General features: G+C 41.2%; 1 protein-coding gene across 1 annotated transcript in view; it reads right to left on the reverse strand.

The window, feature by feature from the left end:
• LOC129717968 (muscle-specific protein 20-like) overlaps positions 1–21,121 on the reverse strand; it is a 151,096-nt gene extending 129,975 nt beyond the window's left edge. Inside the window, exon 1 of the mRNA XM_055668293.1 lies at positions 20,632–21,121. Coding sequence (XP_055524268.1) covers positions 20,632–20,655 — 24 coding nt within the window. The 5' untranslated portion in view covers positions 20,656–21,121. The remainder of the gene's footprint in view (positions 1–20,631) is intronic.
• Between the last annotated feature and the right edge of the window lie 223 nt (positions 21,122–21,344).

Raw genomic sequence — 21,344 nt, forward strand, 5'->3', positions numbered from 1 at the left:
ACATGGCAAATTTTTTATTTAGTTTTGAATGATTCACAGTGATAATTAAATTCTACATGAGGTGATTTGTTAGCAATTACACTACCCGTCATAAGTTTGGAATCGCTTTACTGAGTATTGCAACACCCAGTTTGAATATTGCAACGCCTCCCGAGAAGTTTGGAAGTCTCTTATATAGCCCAAAGAGTGCATTCCCGGCCAGCGATGCCAACCTTTTTTTATAAAAAGCTGGAAGAATTCAAAACAAAAACTGGAGAAAACTGGATATATAAATTCGAAGCTTTTACAGTAATTTATTTGATTTTCGGTTCAAAAATGCTGCACCGTATCATTACATGTAACCAAAAAGGCTGAAAGAAAATTTTTACTGATGGAGATTATAGTCACTGGCGTACTTGAAATTGAGTGGATATCGATTAAAATCTTACAACCGAGGGGCATGAATGCACAAAATACTGGAAACACCATACATGTAATTGGAATGAGTTAAAAAAATGTGGTGATGAATAGAAAGCTGGATAAAACTGGAACAATTTTCAAAAAACTGGAAATATTCAACCTTCAGCTGTTTTGCTGGTGATCTTAAAAAAAACTGGAGATATCCAGGAAAAACTGGAGGGTTGGCAACGCTGTTCCCGGCTAACTAGGTACTCCATTCTGTCGTCCTATTTAGGGAAAGGCAGCAAGCGACCAATCAAAAATCGACATTTGCGTTTCGACATTGTTCAACAATTTTCAATATTACAATAGTTTGAACAATCGGATTACAATTTTCTGCATTTGGACAGGTGCTTGAATGATTTTCCAATCGATTGCTGCAAAAATGACGGAAATCGGTTAAACTGACTGGGTTTAAAACGTTTGAAATTGGACAATTTTTGTGACGCTCTCGATGTTTTCGGTTTTGAAATTGGATCCCTGTATTGAAATTGGGTCCCTGTAATTGTTGCCGTAAGACGTATTCTACGTCAATAACGAGACAAATTCATTGGGAATTATACGCTATCAATGTTATCTGCACATTCTGTGCCGAAAACGCATCAGTATCGGACGTGTTTGGTGATCGCTCCGATAGAATATAAAACAAAAGACGTGTGAGCAAGTGTTGGCATTGTTTGCCTGGTCGAGTGAAATTAATCCGCGTTCAAGGCTGCCAGCTGGTGCGTAAGCCGATTTGGCTGCTGTGAATTGTGCTACAGCAGTGGACAAGAATTTCAACACAAAAGGGGAAAAAGAAGAAGCCAACAGTTGACAGTTGAGTTGTGTCGCTGTGTAGAGTGATCTCACACCCGGCTCGCTGCTGGTGGCTGTTTGGAGCTGCTGTATTGGTGCTGCTGGCTGTAACGGCTGCAGCTTCGAACGATCGGACAACCACTGCTGGAAGAAAGAAGTAAAGAGGTACGTGTTCTTGTCGGCGCTAGTGCGCTTGACTTAGTGCGATGGATGTAGATCCCTCGCCGCCCGCGCCACCATTCCCGAACCCTTCTGACCCTGACCCTTCTGTTACCCCCTTCCCTGTTCATTCTTCAGTCCCCCCTCGCTCCTGGCTCTACCCGGACGGATCTTAGAGCAGCTATATTGTTTTTTTTTTTCGGCCAAAGGCAGGAGCGAAATCAAAGCCGTTAAATATACTGCAGATTTCGAAAGACCTGACGAAAGGGTACAAGGCCGTGACCGAAATATCGAAGGTCAGACCTAACAAGCTCCGTGTCGTGGTCAGTAACCTGGAACAGGCCAACGCTATAGCTTGCTCTGAGCTCTTCACACGCGAGTATCGCGTGTATATACCCGCACGAGACGGGGAGATCGACGGTGTCATAACCGATTCGAGTCTGTCGGTCGAGTGTATTTTGCAAAGTGGCTTTGATCTGTTGTCCTCTTATGAAACCGATTCTGACGATTCACCAGCGGGAACATCTTATGCCAATCCTGGGGAGTCTAGAAAGAGGAAAAATTTCCTCTCCTAAGCTCCCCCGAAAAGGTCCTAAGATTTTCCAAAGTGGAATGAAAGGTACAAACAAACCAAACAGTGCTGCGGAAAAACCGAAGCAAACTCCTCCTGGGCTTGCAAATTTAAAGTCCCAGAAGGAGTTCCAAGCACTGCCAGGAACATCTAAAACCCCAGTTGTTCCTTTTGCACATCCAGTTGATGAAACAAACTCTGGACTAGTGGAATTTTCTGACATTGTGGACTGGACTTTAAATGTACCCGATCCAATTAAAATTTTTCTCACAGCATTCCTCCCAACAGTTAGATCATTTTTGAAGCAGTTGACTGCCCAATGGCCCCTCCTTGCAGCGATTGTATCCTTCGATGCCTAGTTCAACTGCGTATATGTATCTATCTCTGTCTTACAGTGGAATTGTAGAAGTATGTTACCAAAAATTGCTTCGTTCAAAGTTTTGAGATGCATTTTCCCTCTGTGAAACTTGGCTTACTTCGAATACTGATCTCATCTTCCATGATTTCAATATTATTCGCCTTGATCGAGACACTCCATATGGAGGAGTACTTTTAGGGATTAAAAAGTTCTATTCTTTCTATCGTATTAACCTCCCCTCGATTCCAGGCATTGAAGTTGTCGCATGTCAAATGACAATACAAGGTAAAAAGCTTTGTATTGTCTCAATATATATTCCCCCAGAGCACAGGTTGGGCAACGGCTGCTCTTTGATTTAATAGAACTTCTCCCCTGGCCGCGTTTGATATTAGGAGACTTTAATTCTCATTGCGTGGCTTGAGGTTCCCCTTACAATGATAACCGCTCCTCTTTGATCTATAACCTTTGCGATGACTTCGATATGACAATTTTAAACAACGGTGAAATGACACATGTCCCGAAACCTCCAGCGCGCCCAAGCGCTTTGGATCTCTCTTTATGTTCGACGTCGCTACGGTTGGATTGCACATGGAAGGTAATCCTCGATCTTCACGGTAGCGACCATTTGCCTATTCTTATTTCAATTACTAACGAGTAAACTCGCATGCGACCAGTTGACATTCCGTATGACCTCACACGGAATGTCGATTGGAAGTTATACGAGGAAATGATTTCAAAAGCGGTCGAGTCGATTCAACATCATCCACCACTTGAAGAATACAACCTCCTCGCGGGCTTAATCCTCGACGCCGCGTTGCAAGCCAAAACGAAGAAATATCCCGGCGTAACGATCAAAGAACGGCCTCCAACTCCGTGGTGGGACAAAGAGTGCTCCGATGTCTACACGCAAAGATCCGACGCGTTTTTGGCTTTCCAGAAGGGAGGTATACCCGACGACTATATACGGTATTCGGAGGTTAATACCAAGCTTAAAAGCCTGGCTAAAGCAAAGAAACGCGGATATTGGCGTCGGTTCGTGAACGAGACGTCGAGGGAGACATCGATGAGCACTCTTTGGAACACAGCCCGAAGAATGCGGAATCGCGTAACGGTCAACGAAAGCGAGGAGTCTCCAAGTCGGTGGATATTTGATTTTGCCAGGAAAGTATGTCCGGACTCTGTTCCTGAGCAAAACATTGTTCGCGATGCGTCTCCGGGCCACGACGCGATAGAATCACCTTTTACGATGGCAGAATTTTCGGTTGCCCTCCTGTCCTGTAACAATAACGCGCCTGGGTTAGATAGAATCAAATTCAACTTGTTGAAGAATCTACCCGGCAATGTCAAGAGGCGCTTGTTGAACTTGTTCAATAAGTTCCTGGAGCAAAACATTGTACCGCAGGATTGGAGGCAAGTGAAGGTGATCGCCATCCAAAAACCAGGGAAACCAGCTTCTGATCACAACTCTTATTGGCCGATTGCAATGCTATCCTGTATCCGGAAATTGATGGAAAAAATGATACTCCGTCGTTTAGACCATTGGGTCGAATCAAATGGTCTACTATCAGATACTCAGTTTGGCTTCCGCCGTACCAAAGGGACGAATGATTGTCTTGCGTTGCTTTCAACAGATATCCAGCTGGCGTATGCTCGCAAAGAACAAATGGCGTCAGCGTTCTTGGACATTAAGGGGGCTTTTGATTCCGTTTCTATTGACATTCTTTCGGGTAAACTTCACCGACAAGGATTTTCTCCAATTTTGAACAATTTTTTGCACAATTTGTTGTCCGAAAAGCACATGCATTTTACGCACGGCGATTTGGCAACTTTTCGCATTAGCTACATGGGTCTTCCCCAGGGCTCATGTTTAAGCCCCCTTCTTTACAACTTTTATGTAAATGACATCGACGAATGTCTGGCAAATTCATGCACGATAAGACAACTTGCAGACGACAGTGTAATCTCTGTTACAGGAGCCAAAGCTGCCGATTTGCAAGGACCATTGCAAGATACCTTGGACAATTTGTCTGCTTGGGCTTTACAGCTAGGTATCGAATTCTCTCCGGAGAAGACTGAGATAGTAGTTTTTTCTAGGAAGCATGAACCTGCTCAGCTTCAAACACAATTAATGGGTAAAACGATTTCTCAGGTTTTGGTACACAAATATCTTGGTGTCTGGTTCGACTCTAAAGGCACCTGGGGTTGTCACGTTAGGTATCTGATGAAATAATGTCAACAAAGAGTGATTTTTTTTTTCGTACAATAACCGGACAATGGTGGGGAGCCCACCCAGGAGACCTTATAAGGCTTTACCAAACAACGATATTGTCTGTCATTGAGTACGGGTGTTTCTGCTTCCACTCCGCAGCAAACACACATTTGATCAAACTGGAGCGAATACAATATCGTTGTTTGCGTATCGCCTTGGGTTGCATGCAGTCGACCCATACGATGAGTTTGGAGGTCTTAGCTGGAGTACTACCATTGAAAAACCGCTTCTGGAGCCTGTCTTCTCGCATTCTTATCAAATGTGAGGTCTTGAACCGTCCTGTGATTGAAAATTTTGAAAGGTTAATCGAACCTAATTCTCAAACCCGTTTTATGACATTGTATTTCAATCACATGTCCCATAATATTAACCCTTCTTCGAATATTCCAAATCGTGTCGACTTATCAAATACTTCTGATTCTACTGTGTTTTTCGATACATCCATGATAGAAGAAACTCGTGGAATCCCGGATCATTTACGCGTGCAGCAGATCCCCAAATTTTTTTCCAATAAATATCGAAACATCAACTGCGACAATATGTTCTACACTGACGGATCACTTCTTGATGGGTCCACTGGCTTCGGTATTTTCAATAACAATTTAACCGTCTCCCATAAGCTTGATAATCCTGCTTCTGTTTACGTCGCAGAATTGGCTGCAATTCAGTACACCCTAGAGATTATCGAAAAAATGCCCACGGACCATTATTTTATCTTTACGGACAGTCTCAGTTCCATTGAGGCTCTCCGATCGATGAAAGATGTTAAGCACTCTCCGTATTTCCTGGGGAAAATACGGGAACATCTGAGTGCTTTATCCGAAAAATCTACTCAGATTACCTTAGTGTGGGTCCCTTCTCACTGCTCGATACCGGGTAATGAGAAAGCGGACTCTTTGGCTAAGGTGGGCGCAACAAACGGTGGAATTTATGAAAGACCAATTGCCTTTAATGAATATTTCGCATTTGTACGTCAGAATACGATCATCAGTTGGCAAAATTCTTGGACCAAGGGGGAACTGGGAAGGTGGTTACATTCCATAATCCCCAAGGTATCGACGAACCCGTGGTTCAAGGGGTTGGATGTAGGTCGGGATTTCATTTGCGTGATGTCCCGGCTTATGTCCAATCACTATAGATTTGACGCGCATCTCCGTCGTGTTGGGCTCGGGGAGAGTGGTATCTGTGCCTGTGGTGAAGGTTATCACGACATAGAGCACGTTGTTTGGTCATGCCCTGTACACCGTGACGCCAGGTCTAAATTAATAGCTTCCCTGCAGGCCGAAAGTAGGCAGCCGGCTGTTCCTGTTCGTGATGTCTTGGCGAGCCGTGACCTATCCTACATGTCCCTTATATACGTTTTCCTGAAATCCATCCACGCCCCAGTTTAATCCTATTCCCTTCCGCCTACATCTAACCAAACGACAAGAACACGTTAAGACCCCGGATCCGGAAACAGCAACTAGACCCGCACGATACTCTCAGGTCCCGAGGGAGACAACCCTATATGCCAGTCCGTAATATCTTGGCCCAGCAGCGGAACATGTGCTTACCTATGGCAATGAAAACCATCATACAGTAAACCAGTGCTTTTAATGCAAATATTATAGCCCTAAGTTACATTTAGTTTCAGCTCATAGTCGGCAGCGAGGATAAAAAATTTGCTTTTAGTTATTAAGATACTTTAGAAAGTAAGCTACCAGATATAATTGGCGCCGTTAAACATTAAATTGTATTTGTGCCGTGTCAAATAAATTATAGATGAACAAAAAAAAAAGTTTTAGGTTATCTTAAAACAAGAAACTTAACCGAAGACATCATGTTTCTATCTCTTACATATTACGAGCATCATTTAAAAGGCACTAAAAACCACAATTTTGGTTTTAACGTTTTTCGCAGATTTTTTCGAATTTTTAAACCTTCTACTAAGTTATAACCCATAAAAAAATGCATTTGTTTTCCGACCATTGTTATTTTTTATCTTCCAAAATAAAACAGTTATTTAACATAATTGTTAAAATGCATAGTTTTCCATCACATATAAAAATGGCAATATCTCAGCCCCCCGATAAGATATCAAGTATCTTTTGTCATGTAAATGTTCGTCTTGAATCCCGCTTTGCAATGAAAATTTCAGTTCTTGATCAAAATTTTTTTATTTGTGTTTCAAAGGGTTTTATCTAAAAATTATTGAAAAAAAAATTTTTTTCTGTGATGTTTAATAGGCTCTATGAGTCAAATAATTGAATGCGATGCTGAACCAAATCATGCAAAATATTCAAAAATAACCCCACAAAAATAAAAAAATAAATGGAAAATTTGGAAATCGAACAGAATTGAAAAAAGTGCAAAAGAGTGGATTTGTAGCTTAAAAAAGTCATTTTTTCATAAATCGCACGTTTGGGCAACCTGAAAACAATATTTTAGAAAGTCGAAATGTTCTATAAAAATGCTATAAATAACATTATTTTTCAATTTAGGGCTGAGCACCTTGACTTTTTCAACATCGATTTTTTGGGACACCCTAGTGTCCAGCTTCCGGAGAAGTAAACGTACCTTCGCCGCATTATCCAGCTGGCCTGCATCGTTCTCGAAGAGGTCCTGGTAGCGGTTAAACAACAACGTCCGAACATAACTCCGTTTTCTTCGTCGAAGACAAACTCGATGATGTTCGAAAAGAGGGACTCCAAAATCTGCTCCGGGGTTTGATACTGACGCTGCTCCTGCTGGACCGCTATCCGCTGTAAAATTTGGGTCATCTTGTGAATCATATCTTGAATTCCCGGTTGCAGCTGCTGATCAACTCTATCTTCTGCCATGTTCGTGGATTCTTGAGATCCTCGTCGCCAAAATAATATGTCCGAAGGTTTGAATGAACTTAAGAGTTTTTAGTAAAGAACATCTATTTATATTCACGGTTGGACAAAGAATAATCAAATTTTCCACTCTGATGTCAAGGACAACTTTTCACTGGTTGACTTGATGGAACAATCACTAAAGACTAGTATTTATTTCTATTTTTCAAAACACACTACAGTCGGTTTTACGCGGGGGATACGTGCCGCGTAAAAAACGCGTAAATTCCAGAACCCGCGTAGAAAAAACGCGTAAATTTCGAAATCCGCGTAAATTCCAGAATCCACGTAAAAAAAGCCGTGTAAAAAGCGACCTTAGTGTACCATTTTTTTACTTCTGAAATTTTGAAGAGCTTGTCCCCCCCTCCCCTATTTGAAATTCTGGCTACGCCCATGGATACAGTGCTGAGAAAAATCACCGCCTAGAAACTCAAACAGACTGATATCAAGCCAACCTTAGCGTCAAATATCTTTTCTATGCACAAACATGAACTGTAGCTAGACAACGGTCGCTAGACAGATCGAAATGTTGATTTTCGATGAACACGTTTGTTGGTATTCATTCCTCAGTCAAAGTTCACATTCGTTTATATGTTGTCAAAGTTGAAATTCATTATCATCATCACGGAAATGAGAACGAATATCAGTGTCAGTAACTTGTACTGAATATTTGTATTACGTTGAGCTCAGATGCAATATTCAATATTAATTTTCTGGGATTCGACAAGCAACCGACTGACCAGTTCATACGTAATTACAGCAGCCATCATAGTATATAATTCATTAAATTTATTTAAGTTATAACGTTTAATACGTTTATTCTAATAAATGATATTTCTCATGAATAAGTTCAATCATAATCACAAACTTATTGTTTGAATTCATGAACAATTGACCAGCTAAAGCGACCTGTCTATTGGTGATGATTCTTGGTTTCTTCTGTGTAATTTCACCATCTTTGAATAAACCATGCTCATACGCTTCAAAAGAATGACTAGTACGGATATGCCGGATGATATTCCCGACGTCCAAAACGACTTAGGAATGTTTGCATTCGCTCCCAACATCCATTTGACATCGCCCACGTGCAATCAGCGGTAAAGCAACTTCCTGTAGCGTACGCTTCCCTAAAAGAAGGTTTTTAATGTTGAAGCACTTTTTACAACGTTGAAAACATATGGACGATAACCATACCTGCACAAAGCTTTCTAGTTTTGATAATATCGTTATCACGAGAAGAGCTTCCAGTTAGTATAGCTATCCATTTCAGATTATTTTCGAAATAAAAAAAAATGTAACTGCACTTCAAAAAATATCAGTACCTCGAATCGAAATTGATTTTATTGCCTTTGAGTTTCATTTTACGGTTGCTATTTTTGAATTGATAGATGAACCAATCCGAATATCTTCTGTTTCGTTCTTGTTGGGTATTATCTTCATTTTGAGACGTCAAGTAACGATGAACACTTTTGTTTACATCGCATATCGGATAGTTAAACCGATTGTCATGGTAAAATGTATCACCTAAACGACGGAAAAGCATAGTTTCAATGTTGTGAAACTCATTTGATAATTTTAACCACTGCTTACATATACAACTATTGGTACATCGACCCTAGGAAAGTCTAGTTCTAAAAAAATCAACTCCAGGACAAATAGAACATTTTATCGTGCTTCGATTCTAAAGGTTCTACACAACATCAAAAAAAAAGATAAATAATATTGAATTCGGTTTGAAATACCCGAAAAATGTATAAAGGCCATTACTAGGAACTTTGATTATTGAAACATAGATATCCAACTCAACGAACAACGGCAACAAAAAGTGGCAACCCTCCGAGAATGATGGCGGTTGGGTGAACTACATTTCATGCGCACACACAGAAAAATATCAAAGTAATTGCTACTGTTTTTAGTAGAGACACTCAGAGAGAGAGAGAGAGAGAGAGAGAGAGAGCAACAAGCGATGAAAAAAAAACGCCAATTTGGCAACTAGATTTCACATGTCAGAGGTGCCAGATCTCTTCTCAAAGCGCAATGTTGAACTCGTATAACCAGTGGTGACGATGAAAGTCCTGGGGAATAATAAAATGGATCACAAAAACCGTGAAGCTGTTAAATTTTATATTTATGTTTAATTTTATATACTTTCACCACAATGCATCGTTAAATTGTTGACCATACAAAAGGTCACTGTGATAAAGCAATTTTAAAGCATTCTCAATTCATTGTTTACCAATAGAACATGAAAAACGTCTGAAAATGAATATATCCTTTATCGTACCTGATTGCAATACTTTTCGATGTATTACCTTTCTTGTGTGGCCGAATACCGTATTGTTTTGGAAAAACTCAAAGTTTGATATGTCGCAAGCAAGGTTTCCCTACCGTTTTTAATCAAGCCTGTGTCTCTGGAAGGATACTTACCCCACGGTTCCCCTCGATAAATCGGGAACAAGGGAAAATTTCGAAATGCCCCCTACTGTCTCAAAAACTATGATAAATTTGTGATCTTTTGAAAAAGATTCGATCATAATTGGTTCAAATTTTGCAGAATGGCTGGTAAAAGAATTTTCTTTTTTTCGGCTCCGGAGGGGTCGGGTACGCAAGTGTTAATACAACAGGAATAAAAAGTACATAGTGAATCTGATAATGTCTAATGACCATGACAAAATTTTATTATGAATTAGTTGTTTTAAGAACAGTTTGGTGAAAATGATTAGTCGTTAATACAGTAAAGTTTTTTTTACACGATTATAAGTACCGTGCGATCATTCTGTGCCGAACACGCATCAGTACTGGACGTGTTTGGTGATCGGTCCGATAGAGTATAAAACAAAAGACGTGTGAACAAGTGTTGGCATTGTTTGCCTGGTCGAGTGAAATAAATCCGGGTTCAAGGTCGTTCCTTTGTGCAACTGTTTCGCATCGTGACTGCCAGCTGGTGCGTAAGCCGATTTGGCTGCTGGCTGGATTGTGCTACAGCAGTGGACGAGACACAAACGAGGAAAAAGAAGAAGCCATCAGTGTCAGCGAGTCGTATCGCTGTGTGGAGTGATCTCACACCTGGCTCGCTGCTGGTGGCTGTTTGGTGCTGCTGTATTGGTGCTGCTGGCTGTAACGGCTGCTACTTCGAACGATCGGACAACCAACCTTACTGGAAGGGAGAAATAAAAAGGTACGTGTTCTTGTCAGCGCTAGTGCGCTAAACATAGCGCGATGGATGTAGATCCCTCGCCTCCCGCGCCACCATCCCCGAACCCCTCTGACCCTGACCCTTCTGTTACCCCCTCCCCTGTTCATTCTTCAGTCCCCCCTCGCCCCAGGCTTTACCCAGACGGAGCCCAGGGCAGCTATACTGTTTATTTTCGGCCAAAGGCAGGACCGAAATCGAAAAAGTTGAACCTCTTGCAGATTTCTAAAGACCTGACGAAGGAGTACAAGGGCGTGACCGAAATTTCCAAGGTCCGGCCTAACAAGCTCCGTGTCGTGGTCGGTAACCTGAAAGAGGCCAACGATATAGCTTGCTCTGAGCTCTTCACACGCGAGTATCGCGTTTACATACCCGCACGAGACGTGGAGATCGACGGTGTCATAACCGATTCGAGTCTGTCCGTCGAGTGTATACTACAAAGTGCCAAAGGGTGCTTTAAGAACAAAACGTGTCCCGAAGTAAAGGTGCTCGACTGCAAGCAATTGCGGTCAGCATCGATCATCGGTGGCAAAACAGTATACACTCCGTCAGACTCGTTTCGAGTTACGTTCGCCGGGTCTGCACTACCAAGCCACGTCTCGATCCACCGGGTTCGTCTCCCTGTGAGGCTCTACGTGCCCCGCGTCATGAACTGCCTGAATTGCAAGCAGTTAGGCCATACAGCCGCCTACTGCTGCAATAAGGCACGTTGTGGCAAGTGTGGGGAGTCTCATGCGGAAGATTCTTGCAGTGTTAACGCTGAAAAGTGTATTCACTGCGGAGAAAATCTGCATGAGCTCTCGACATGTGCGGTGTACATGCAGCGCAGGGATAAAATAAAACGGTCTCTCAAAGAGCGTTCAAAGCGTTCCTACGCTGACATGCTGAAGAAGACCGTTACCACTTCTCCCGTTACTTCGAACCCCTTCGATCTGTTGCCCTCTGAGGAAACCGATTCTGACGATTCACCAGCGGGAGCATCTTACGCCAATCCTGGGGAGTCTAGAAAGAGGAAAAGTGTTTCCTCTCCTAAACTTCCCAGAAAAGGTCCTAAGATTTCTCAAAGTGAAATGAAGGTTACAAACAAACCAAACAGTGCTGCGGAAAAACCGAAGCAAACTCCTCCTGGGCTGGCAAATTTAAAGTCCCAGAAGGAGTTCCCAGCACTGCCAGGAACATCTAAAACCCCAGTTGCTCCTTTTACACTCCCAGTTGATGAAACAAACTCTGGATTAGTGAAATTTTCTGACATTGTGGACTGGATTTTTGAAACTTTCAATGTACCCGATCCAATTAAAATTTTTCTTACAGCATTCCTCCCAACAGTTAGATCATTTTTGAAGCAGTTGACTGCCCAATGGCCTCTCCTCGCAGCGATTGTATCCTTCGATGCCTAATTCAACTGCGTATATGAAGGATTCTATCTCTGTCTTACAGTGGAATTGTAGAAGTATTTTACCAAAAATTGATTCGTTTAAAGTTTTGATGAATAAAAACAAATGCGATGCATTTTCCCTTTGTGAAACTTGGCTTACTTCAAATATTGATCTCAACTTCCATGATTTTAATATTATTCGCCTTGATCGAGACACCCCATATGGAGGAGTACTTTTAGGGATTAAAAAGTGCTATTCTTTCTATCGTATTAACCTCCCCTCGATTCCAGGCATCGAAGTTGTCGCATGTCAAATGACAATACAAGGTAAAGAGCTTTGTATTGCCTCAATATATATTCCCCCCAGAGCACAGGTTGGGCAACGGCTGCTCTTTGATTTAATAGAACTTCTTCCCTCGCCACGTTTGATTTTGGGAGACTTCAACTCTCATGGCGTGGCTTGGGGTTCCCCATACAATGATAACCGCTCCTCTTTAATCTATAACCTTTGCGATGACTTCGACATGACTATTTTAAACAACGGTGAAATGACACGTATCCCGAAACCTCCAGCGCGCCCAAGCGCTTTGGATCTATCCTTATGTTCGACGTCGCTACGGTTGGATTGCACATGGAAGGTAATCCTCGATCCTCACGGTAGCGACCATCTGCCTATTCTTATTTCAATTACTAACGGGTCAACTCGCATGCGACCAATTGACATTCCGTATGACCTCACACGAAATGTCGATTGGAAGTTATACGAGGAAATGATTTCAAAAGCGGTCGAGTCGATTCAACATCATTCACCACTTGAAGAATACAACCTCCTCGCGGGCTTGATTCTCGACGCCGCGTTGCAAGCCCAAACGAAGAAATATCCCGGCGTAACGATCAAAGAACGGCCTCCCACTCCGTGGTGGGACCAAGAGTGCTCCGATGTCTACACGCAAAGATCCGACGCGTTTAAGGCCTACCAGACGGGAGGTATACCTGGCGACTATTTACGGTATTCGGAGCTTGATACCAAGCTTAAAAGCTTGGCTAAAGCAAAGAAACGTGGATATTGGCGTCGGTTCGTGAACGAGACGTCGAGGGAGACATCGATGAGCACTCTTTGGAACACAGCCCGAAGAATGCGGAATCGCGTAACGGTCAACGAAAGCGAGGAGTCTTCAAGTAGGTGGATATTTGATTTTGCCAGGAAAGTATGTCCGGACTCTGTTCCTGAGCAAAATATTGTTCGCGATGCGTCTCCGGGCCACGACGCGATAGAATCACCTTTTACGATGGCAGAACTTTCAGTTGCCCTCCTGTCCTGTAACAATAACGCGCCTGGATTAGATAGAATCAAATTCAACTTGTTGAAGAATCTACCCGGCAATGCCAAGAGGCGCTTGTTGAACTTGTTCAATAAGTTCCTGGAGCAAAACATTGTACCGCAGGATTGGAGGCAAGTGAAGGTGATCGCCATCCAAAAACCAGGGAAACCAGCTTCTAATCACAACTCTTATAGGCCGATTGCAATGCTATCCTGTATCCGGAAATTGATGGAAAAAATGATACTCCGTCGTTTAGACCACTGGGTCGAATCAAATGGTCTACTATCAGAAACTCAATTTGGCTTCCGCCGTGCCAAAGGGACGAATGATTGTCTTGCGTTGCTTTCAACAGATATTCAGCTGGCGTATGCTCGTAAAGAACAAATGGCGTCTGCGTTCTTGGACATTAAGGGGGCTTTTGATTCCGTTTCTATTGACATTCTTTCGGGTAAACTTCACCGACAAGGATTTTCTCCAATTTTGAACAATTTTTTGCACAACTTGTTGTCCGAAAAGCACATGCATTTTACGCATGGCGATTTGGCAACTTTTCGCATTAGCTACATGGGTCTTCCCCAGGGCTCATGTTTAAGCCCCCTTCTTTACAACTTTTATGTAAATGACATCGACGAATGTCTGGCAAATTCATGCACGATAAGACAACTTGCAGACGACAGTGTAATCTCTGTTACAGGAGCCAAAGCTGCCGATTTGCAAGGACCATTGCAAGATACCTTGGACAATTTGTCTGCTTGGGCTTTACAGCTAGGTATCGAATTCTCTCCGGAGAAGACTGAGATAGTAGTTTTTTCTAGGAAGCATGAACCTGCTCAGCTTCAAACACAATTAATGGGTAAAACGATTTCTCAGGTTTTGGTACACAAATATCTTGGTGTCTGGTTCGACTCTAAAGGCACCTGGGGTTGTCACGTGAGGTATCTGATGAAAAAATGTCAACAAAGAGTGAATTTTCTTCGTACAATAACCGGACAATGGTGGGGAGCCCATCCAGGAGACCTTATAAGGCTTTACCAAACAACGATATTGTCTGTTATTGAATACGGGTGTTTCTGCTTCCGCTCCGCAGCAAACACACATTTGATCAAACTGGAGCGAATACAATATCGTTGTTTGCGTATCGCCTTAGGTTGCATGCAGTCGACCCATACGATGAGTTTGGAGGTTTTAGCTGGAGTACTACCATTGAAAAACCGCTTCTGGAGCCTGTCTTCTCGTATTCTAATCAAATGTGAGGTCTTGAACCGTCCCGTGATTGAAAATTTTGAAAGGTTAATCGAACTTAATTCTCAAACCCGTTTTATGACATTGTATTTCAATCACATGTCCCAAAATATTAACCCTTCTTCGAATATTCCAAATCGTGTCGACTTATCAAATACTTCTGATTCTACTGTGTTTTTCGATACATCCATGATAGAAGAAACTCGTGGAATCCCGGATCATTTACGCGTGCAGCAGATCCCTAAAATTTTTTCCAATAAATATCGAAACATCAACTGCGACAATATGTACTACACTGACGGATCACTTCTTGATGGGTCCACTGGCTTCGGTATCTTCAATAACAATTTAACCGTCTCCCATAAGCTCGATAATCCTGCTTCTGTTTACGTCGCAGAATTAGCTGCAATTCAGTACACCCTAGGGATTATCGAAAAAATGCCCACGGACCATTATTTCATCTTTACGGACAGTCTCAGTTCCATTGAGGCTCTCCGATCGATGAAAGATGTTAAGCACTCTCCGTATTTCCTGGGGAAAATACGGGAACATCTGAGTGCTTTATCCGAAAAATCTACTCAGATTACCTTAGCGTGGGTCCCTTCTCACTGCTCGATACCGGGTAATGAGAAAGCGGACTCTTTGGCTAAGGTGGGCGCAACAAACGGTGATATTTATGAAAGACCAATTGCCTTTAATGAATTTTTCGCACTTGTACGTCAGAATACGATCATCAGTTGGCAAAATGCTTGGACCAGAGGGGAATTGGGAAGGTGGTTACATTCCATAATCCCCAAAGTATCGACGAACCCGTGGTTCAAGGGGTTGGATGTAGGTCGGGATTTCATTTGCGTGATGTCCCGGCTTATGTCCAATCACTATAGATTTGACGCGCTCCTCCGTCGTGTTGGGCTCGGGGAAAGTGGTATCTGTGCCTGTGGTGAAGGTTATCACGACATAGAGCATGTGGTTTGGTCATGCCCTGTACACCGTGACGCCAGGTCTAAATTAATAGCTTCCCTGCAGGCCGAGGGTAGACAGCCGGCTGTTCCTGTTCGTGATGTCTTGGCGAGCCGTGACCTATCCTACATGTCCCTTATATACGTTTTCCTGAAATCCATCCACGCCCCAGTCTAGTCCCGTTCCCCTCCGTCTACACCCAACAAAACGACAAGAACACGTTTGAACCTTAAGCACAAAACCAGCAACCAGACCCCGCACAACAGAACCAGGACCCAAGGACTACGAGCCTCTGTCCCAACTCACGACATCGTGGCTCAGCAGAACGAATCCATACATGCCATTCGACGATTATCAGACGACCATTGAACAACAAAACACTGATTGGAAATCCCATGCTAGTTTTAAGTTAGACTTAATTTCAGCTCGTAGTCGGCAGCGAGGATAAAAAATTTGCTTTAGTTTTTAAGTCATCAGATATAATTGGCGCCGTTAAACATTAAATTGTATTTGTGCCGTGTCAAATAAATGTTATGTGAAGAAAAAAAAAAAAAAGTACCGTGCGAAAAAAAAAACAGTGTAAAAACCGCGTTATTTGGAAAAACGTCGTAAAAAACCATGTTATTTAAAAAACGTCGTAAAAACCGCGTCATTGGGAAAAACGTCGTAAAAAATATCGTGTAAAACGAAAACCGTGTTAAAATGAAACTGTGTAAAAAACAGCCTTTTATAGTCTGTTACCGTTACTGTTACTTACGCGAAGACGAAAAATTGTGCGAAAAAAACGTGTAAAAAAATCCCGTTATTTGAGAAAACGATGTAAAAAACAATCGCGTTATTCGGAAAATCGTCGTAAAAAAGAATAGTGTAAAATAAAACCGTGTAAAAAAGACTTTGCTGTAGTCGTTTGAACAATAGATTTTCAAGAATAACCCATGCATTTGTTGTCGGCATCAATTTCAATAGTCGATTGAAAACCATCATCTAGTCTAAATCCAGCTGACCCCTAAAATAAGCCCAATAATGCATTATATTTCCGACATACTGTGGAAATTTTGTAAGTGATGTGCTGAACAAAGGTTCGCAGTACAATTACTGGCCTAAATAGAAATCTTTTAGTGCGTGAAATAGGCACAGGACTTATTCTGAACTTGTTCATTGATTTTAATCCTGCTTTTGTTCTTCATCGTTTTCATCCCATTCATTTCATCTGGGTGTAATTATATGCTGTCAGCTGATGATTCAAGATTTTGTATCAGATTTACGTCGAGTACAAAATGATTTAATTTTTTCTATGCACAACCTTCGCCAATATTATGAAAGCATTGCTAAGGTGTTCACATTTTGCGACACACGTCGATTGGTAAAATTACGCGAGATTTGCCAAAAAGCAAATTGTTGAAATGAATTAAAATTGTTATTTATCAAGACCATATCCGGCTTTACACGAGCGGTAATGGCGGACAGTGCACGCAGCCAATTTTGACGTTTTCTGTAGGTCAGGGAATTTTCAATCGCAGTAACGGAGTAGAAAATATAACAACGTCGTAATGTAGCATAGCAACTTCAACAAATAATGGGCGTTTTGTTATCTAAATTTTGTCGTGCGCAAGCGCGGATCATAAAAAAAAAACTGTTTATCAGAGTTGCTATGCTACGTTACAATATTTTTATGTTTTTTACTCCGTTACTGCGATTGAAAACCACCCGACCTACAGAAAACGTCGGAATGGAATGCGTGCACTGTCCGCCATTACCGCTCGTAGAAAACTAGATAGAATAGTCGATCGAAAGCCACCGTAAAAACTTGGGTAAACTAACCCCTATAATGATTGAAAGTACCATGATATTTTGCTGTGTGGACAAGCTTTAGTTCACCCAACGACCTACAGGTGGCAAGCTTCATAGTGTTGCCTTGCGATTATATGTAGCGAATCCTAACGGATATCTATGTTTCTTTAACCAGCATTCTAAAATACCTTCAGGGTTCAATTAGGATTAGAAATTAGAAACCGCAGAAAAAAGAATCTGTAGACCGGATAAGGCAAAACTCCAACAGGAGAATCAAGACGACTTTTACTCAGATAGGAGCCCAATTTGAGATGCTTTTTGTTTTTGCGTCCTTTAAGACAATCAAAAAGTTTGAAATTAGGTTCAAAATTTAATGAAAACTGTTTCTGAAAGCACTGCTAAATAGTAAATGCATCTAAATTTCATTTTAAATCGTATTCTTATTTCGAAAATTTTTCTAATTTTCCTGGTCTCCTGGCTTTTCAACTTTTTTAAACCCAATCATAGGACTTTTTCATTCAATGACTGAGAAACAACTTCCAATTGGGGTCAGAACTGATAAAAAAACGTTTTTGAAAATGAAAAAAATAAATTCGGGTTTAACTCGCAAAAAAAAATTGCTTCTGAGGCTAGACAAATAAATTAAAGTTGCAAACAAGGTTTTTAAACGTTATAAAATGTCAAGAATTGAGCAAAAACTGGACTCAAAAAATTAAAGTTGGATTGAAGCTAAATTAAAATAGGTTTTATTGAACACCAGAGAAGATACCATAAAAAAACAAAAAAGGTATTAATAGAAAGAGTAGAAATAGAAATCTTTACTCTTAAGTGGAATAAAAGTAATAAAATTTGGGCGAATGTCGAAAAGGGTAGAATAGAAATAGTGAAAATAAAAAAAATTCAAACTTTACTAAAAACCGATTTCAGGCGCTGAAAAAATTTGGAAACCAAAAGCAAAGTTAAAATCCTATATAAGATCAACCACTGATGTGAGTGTTCTACTACAAAACAGGCTAATTTTTCTGCAAAATGCAAGTGTATTTATTTCTTTTAGTTGCGCAAAATAAAGTTTCACTTCCAAATTATCATTTTTGGCTCTAAAATTTGCAGCCTCGTCAACAGAAATGTTCGCCAGCCAAGAGTTTTCTTCCCGCGACGTCATTGTTATAAGATCATTGTGCATCATCGCAATGCAGTCTTATTTAGAAATTCCACTGTATGTTATTCGCGAGTTTGCATTCAGCCGGTTCCAGTATTTCTACATTGTATCAGCGAAAATGTCCTTTGGATGTTTTTGAAAATTAGCTGCATTTGTGTGTTTGAGATTGACAATACGTAACTTTCTCCGCAGACATTCGTAAGGATTTGTCGAATACAAATATCTAAGTACGAATTTTTTTCCGCCATCAGACTGGAATAAGCGATATGTTTGTTTGTTTGTTTGAGGTAGAATGTAAGTCAGAAAAAGCAATTGAGTCTTGACGGTACTTCAGAATTTCAGTTTTTTGTAAGAAGTTTGATTTTTGTCAATAATTTATTGAAACAACGAAAAACATCAACTAATGTCACTAATATCAGAGTTTTGGTTGCTTTGAAATTCATCAATGATCAACGAAAGATTACAATCATGCACTCTTGCCACTAGTTTCGCATGTTGGCTTCACTTCACTAGCAACATCATTTGCCTTGATTCTTCACAGTTTGATTTTGGATATCATTTTGGAGTTAAGACTTTCCTCCTCGTTTGACACTTAACTTATCGAGACACACTTTGCACCATGCAAATGATTCGTCGTTTCCTTATCTTTCAAAACACTGGTATCCAGTCCTTTTAGATTATTTTAACTTTCTTGGTTCCTTATTTATCGGTTCTTCAGATAATGTTATTTTTTTTTCAACGAACAAATATTTACCTACAAATAAGCTAACCCACAGATAAACCTAATATTAATTTATCTCGCTTTTTATTCAGACTCTGTGGGTTCTCTATAAAAAAGTGCTACTTGATATTTTAGCTTTATATCTGTAACATTGAGTGAGACCCTCAAATCACAATTACATTAAACTACGATGCGTGCAAAAAATTGAAAAATTTATAAAAAAAAAACAATTGCAGTCTCCCTACAACTATGAGTCAGTCAACGTGTTGTCTGAATGTTCAAAATAAGAATAAAATCGGAGAAGTTATCAACTGCCAATGTTTTTTTTTTCCTTGTAGAAGACTGAACCACTGCGACCATTGTTTGATCTATTGTGGTATGCTTCACCTTACTCTAAGTGCGTACAAGCAGGTACATCACTATAAATAGTAAAACATTGGTATTAAGATGGTATTATCTTAATACCAATGTTTTACTATTTATCTCTTTTTTCTGATGTGTACCATAGATCAACAATTGAATTCACTGCAGCTGAGGTGTGTGAATCGGTTGGGAAGAACAATATTACTTACATCGTAGCTGATCCATAAGAGACTGTAAATTTGTTTTTACGAAGGAATCAAATAAACAATGCCTTTTTCAATCGTCAGCAACCCAAATAAACCATATTTCCAGGAAAAATTCGGTCCTATCGATCGCAAAATTTACTTCTCCCGTAGCGCGTGCTACGAAGGCGTTAATGTTGTTGTAATCGATCATGCATGAAAATCCGCTGCTTATGGGAAGAAGAAACGAACGGTATCAATTAATAAGCTTCTTTTCACCTTCTTGTCTTGCCAGCAAGCAAACACACAGCAGGTGAAGGTATCCATCCATGCGCCAGCCGCTGCTGCGCTGGGCAACGAACGGACGAACGAACGAACGAACGAACGAACGAACGACGTTCGTTTCGTTTCTTTTTTTTCTGTGTTGTTTTTGCTCCTGCACTCATCAATGTTTGAGTTTAATGATGAAAAAATTAGCGCAATTTATAGGCAAAATTGGCATGCGAATAATTCGTGGATCGTTAATTGGCCCTTAAACGATTCATAATCACCACACGGAGGTGAGAAGAAGAGTAGGTGAATTCCTGCACACGGTGATATGTATGATCAGAGCAATATTCATGGGGAAAATTGAATTAAAATGAAGAGGTATCTTGTGCCGAGTTTCATAGAAACTCATGATGAGTACCACATTTGGTGTTCGCCTCTAACAGCACAGCGTGTCGCCATGGCGAGGACCGGTTCCTGCTTTTGACTATAATACTATAGATAGCACTTTTATGTGACCCCACGCGAGCCACTTCCTGTCACTTCCAAATTGGGCCACGCGCGAGGTTTAATAATTATCTGACACTGAGTGTAGCGCCACCAGCACCTACCTGCCACAAGGGACGTCCCGGCATTCTGCTGCTGCTGCTGTTGCTGTAGTTGATGAGGAAAATGTTGAGGCCGTACACGGGTTTCCCCCCCAAAGTAGAATCACACTATTCACGCTAGTATCAGCTTTCAATCAAAGAGTGTTTACTGCTCCAAGGTTTCCAACTAGCCACAAAAAAAAAACGACACAATAACGCACACACTTTTGACGTTTATCTAGAACTGCACGTCTGTAATCTGCGGTTGCTTCGATCAACCAGCTACAACACCTGAACACTGTTATTTTTTTTTTTTTTGTAAATTGAGATTTGGCTTGAATTGCACACAAATCACGAACAAACACACGCGGATTTGTTACGGTTTGGCTTTTTTTTCTCAACACACTTTAGTCTGCGAGAACTCGAAAAGAATACGTGAAAAAAGCGTTTTACTTTCGAACGCAATGCGATCCAACGAGGACGAAGGATGAGAACGGAATACCTGTGCCGATGGAGGGCCTCATATGTTATATATATAGACAACGCTGGTTCTCTGTACACAACGCTGTGCATATAGAGCGATCATGAATGAGTTATCCGCGCTACGCCACGCCACGCCGCGCCGCTCAGCCAGCCGACGACCGGCCGAGAGTTTTTCCAAACGATCGCGCATGGAGCGCGAAATGCTGCTCATTTGTGCGATTTTGTTTCACTGAACGTTAGCTGTTGGGGATTTT

This window comes from Wyeomyia smithii, chromosome 1 (assembly GCF_029784165.1).
Source record: "Wyeomyia smithii strain HCP4-BCI-WySm-NY-G18 chromosome 1, ASM2978416v1, whole genome shotgun sequence".
NCBI lineage: Eukaryota > Metazoa > Arthropoda > Insecta > Diptera > Culicidae > Wyeomyia > Wyeomyia smithii.